Below are 3,846 nucleotides of genomic sequence, written 5' to 3'. Positions count from 1 at the left end.
GCGGCCCCCCCGCCGTAGCACGGGCCGTGCGCCCTGAGACTCGCAGACTGAGTCAGTGCGTGTTGCGGTGGGTGCTGACGCGTGAGGCAGTCTTGTTTCAGAGCACACGAGTTTCAGAATTGCCCTTGTCTATACTTTCGTACTTGGCGTTTTCGCCATCACACCACCATCTTGCTTTGCTGCTAAGACAGAGTGAGAGGCTTGCCTTTCCCGCTCATTCGGAGCAGCGCGGAGGTCCATGTGGGTATCTGCCTCTCAGCCTCTCCCCCCTCCCCCGCAGATGAGTTTAAGGGCCACTCCTTGCTGCAAGCAGCCCGAGAAGCAGACCTGGCCAAAGTAAAGAAGGCGCTGGCACTGGAGGTCGTCAACTTCAAGCAGCCACAGTCGCACGAGACCGCGCTGGTGAGGTTCTGTCACTGACCATCACTCGGGCCTGTGAGCGCGGCACGGTACAGGCGCATACTCGGGCTTCCACTCTCAAAACGCTCTGGAGTGGCTGCAGGGCCATGCTGGCGGTGTGGGTTTCAGACGGAGCTCCGTGAGGGTCCCTCTCACGCAAGAGCCCAGAGGCCCGCTCCATCCCGACCTGGGGTACTTCGGGCTGTCCTCTCCCAGTCGTGGCCTAACAAGCCTGCCCTCTTGGCCAGCGCTCTGGTCAGATGAAGGTGCGGTTTCCTGGTGGAATTGCCCTTTTCTATGTTTGCTAGATAAGTACCACGTTTGTTTTCTGAGGGAGGTCACGAGTGTTTGCAGAGATGTCACATCATCCTTGCAAGCAATTATACTCAAAGAACTAGTGACGTTCCTGGCAGGAGAGGGGAGGGTTATAGATATCCATTCTCGCAGCATAGATTGTCCCTGGGACTGCCGGGTGTTTGTCCTGATGTGCCTCAAAAGGTCAGCTCATCTGTGTCGTCCACGTGGAGGCCCAGAGGCCGGGCAGGGTGGTGGTTGCTGCGGAACTCGGACTTGCATCACAGACCTCTCAGCGTGCTCACGGCTAGCTTCTTACCCAGATCCGGCACCAGAGCTCAGACTGTTGTCGGTATCTGCTGAAGACAACGCCAAGTGAGCCAGGCCGGGGCTCGGGCACGTGGATACTGCAGCCCGTGCCATAGTGCGCTCGGAGCCACACAGGGGCCAGCCTGCTGTGTGGACTGCGGTGTTCCTGTGTGCAGTTATAAGTAGTTTTTTATTTTTCACATTTTCAATATAAACGAATAAAAAAGATTTAAAAAAATATGGAATGAAGCAGATTACAAAAGTTTCTAAAGATAAAAACGTGGACATCTTCTCCTAAACTTCTTCAAGGCTGTCCCTTTCCCCCGTCCCTGGGCTGTGTGCTTACTCTCCCATAGTGCATCCGGGGAAAGGTGAACAGTCGTGCCCGTGTGGGGACTGCTGGCTTGGGTAGAGCCTGCAGCTTCGAAGAGGCCGAGTCAGGTGCTGTCAGTGAGGTATGCACTGATCCCTCACTTGCAGACCTGCAGAGAGGCAGTGAGGCTCCGAGTGCTTCCACTTTCACTTGGGTGGAAAGACTAATGCTTCAGCGTATTTACGAAGAATGTTGAGTGTCAGGGCTAGCAGGCGACATGGTAGTTAAGGAAGCAGACTCCCACCTGGCCAACTGCTATTCAAGTCCCGGACCCAGTGGCTTGAAAAATCACACCAGCAGTGTGTGCGTGCATGGCCGAAATCCCAGGAGGAGAGGGATTGCAGCAGGCCCACGGGGGGGTTTCTTGTTTTCTGTCTGTCTCTGTCTCTGGTGAGTGCGTGCACCCTGTAGGAAAAAGGAAAAGGAAGAAGAAAGGGTATTGAGCCTCTGTGTAATGTGAGGTCCACGAGCGTGCCCTGTTGCCCTCGGAGACAGCCGGACTCTCAGAGAGCAGACGCCGCTCCACTCGGAGGCCCCTGGAGCGGAGTGTGTCTGGTGACGCGGCCGTGCTTTCTCCACAGCACTGTGCGGTGGCCTCTCTGCACCCCAAGCGGAAACAGGTGACGGAGTTGTTGCTCAGGAAAGGCGCGAACGTCAACGAGAAGAACAAAGAGTGAGTACAGTGGGGGGCATCCCTGGGGCTCAGGGGCAAGGCGGTAACCACTCCCCGTCCTTCCTGCCTCCCCAGCTTCATGACGCCCCTGCACGTGGCAGCCGAGCGAGCGCACAACGACGTCGTGGAGGTGCTGCACAAGCACGGGGCCAAGGTGAGCTGCGCCCGCGCCCGCCGCAGGGGCTCAGCTCTGAGCGCTGTGACTCACGCTGGGTGGAGGTCCCGTGAGCCCGCATGGCTGTCAGGATAGTCAGCTGTTTTGGTTCATCCCTTGCCACGCCCTACTGTCCAGCAGTGCAGTGTAGACACAGCCCGTCGGGATAGATTCCAACTCTGAGTAACGGGGTGCTGGGACCGAGTGGGCACACTGCATCCCGGCGACAGCACACCAGGAGGTGCTTGGTGTCTGAGCTGCAGTGATGACCACCTCGGAGAACGTGCATCCCCACTGAGTGGTGCTGGTGAGGGTCTCCTCAGGTCCCTGCTCAGGGAGTTCGAGGCCGTAGAACTGGGTGTGATGTTGTCACCGAAGGGCCTAATCTGAAACTGCAGGAGGGCGGGAGGGGGTCACGCTGTGTCCTGGGGATGGAACTTGCCCTCGGAAGCCCCGAGGACGTGAGCGGAAGCTCCCTGGAGCCAGCATCCATGAGCGAGCTCGGCACCAGGGTCCCGGCTGGGGACCAGGGTGGGCGTGCTGGGCCTTGGGGCTCATCTCTGGTCCTGCTACAACGCATGAGTGGCGACATGCCGTTGCTGAATTCCCAGGTGGACGCTGGTGCCCTCGTGAGTCCCGCAAAGTGCGGGGCCCCCAATGTCACCACCGCTGTCCTTGAGGAGGGCTGACGCCCCTCTGCATGTGGCTGTCGTACCTGGAGCAAGGTTCTGAGTGCAGCTTCCATGTGCTCACTGACTGCGGGACGCCACGGGCCTCTTCCTGTTCACCTTCGCCTTGGCAGACCTTTTCGTGCACAATTAGGAATCCCGTGTGACAGGGTGACTGACTCCTGGTCACATGGAGAGGCCAGCCCGAGCCCAGGCGCGTCGGGTTGGGGTTCGCGAAACGCAATGTGTGTTGGTGTCGCTCCGAGGCGGGGCCCAGGACGTGCTTCCTGCTTGGTCCCGTGGTCTTAAAGTGCTTTCACTGGTCGGAGTACCTTCCTCAGTCCAGGAAGCCAGGGTTCTCGTGTGAGGTCACAGTAAGCCTCGACAGTGTCACTGACGGCCCTGGTGGGGTGTACACGACGGCGAGGTGTGTGCACAGTGACAGCTCCAGGAGCAGGGGAGACGCAGCCTCCGCGCGGCCCTGGGTGCTGTTCACGCCTGGCCCTCACCTTGCTGCTTCCCAGAACTCCTCAGTGGCTTTTAAATCATAACTTTTCGTTCTTGGGACCAGCAGGTGGCGTAATGGCTATGTCGCTGGACTCCGATGTAGTCGACTGCAGTTAGAGTCCTGGACCCGGTGACTTAAACTCACACTGGGTGCGTGTGCGTGCTGTGTGCCCAAGATCCCGAGAAGAGAATGGAGGAGAAGGGATTGTGGCGTGGCCATCCCTCCTGGGGGGTGATTTCTTACTTTCTGTCTCTCTGTCTCCATCTTTCTGGTGAGCGCACATGCCCGATAACAAAATCCTCTCCAAAAGAATAAAACCCTAACTCTGCATTCTACACGTTGAAGCCAGACGCTGTTGTGGCTTGATGTCGTTTTATTCAGTTGCCTATCTTAAGGAAAATCACGTTTTCTTTTTTTTTTTTTTTTTTTTTTTTGGAGATTTTTTTTTCTTATGGGGTGGGGGGGCCC

At 57.5% G+C, this 3,846-nt stretch overlaps 1 protein-coding gene across 1 annotated transcript in view; it reads left to right on the top strand.

Annotated features, from left to right (window-relative positions):
- The window catches only part of LOC102473552 (tankyrase-1), a gene marked incomplete at its 5' end in the record, with an annotated part of 104,330 nt that overhangs the window by 64,286 nt on the left and 36,198 nt on the right, over window positions 1–3,846 (top strand). The window contains 3 exon segments of the mRNA XM_027767758.1: window positions 281–402; window positions 1,957–2,048; window positions 2,124–2,202. Coding sequence (XP_027623559.1) covers window positions 281–402; window positions 1,957–2,048; window positions 2,124–2,202 — 293 coding nt within the window.

Source organism: Tupaia chinensis, unplaced genomic scaffold, assembly GCF_000334495.1.
Source record: "Tupaia chinensis unplaced genomic scaffold, TupChi_1.0 Scaffold144602_1, whole genome shotgun sequence".
NCBI lineage: Eukaryota > Metazoa > Chordata > Mammalia > Scandentia > Tupaiidae > Tupaia > Tupaia belangeri.
This window is presented reverse-complemented; position numbering and strand designations above follow the sequence as displayed.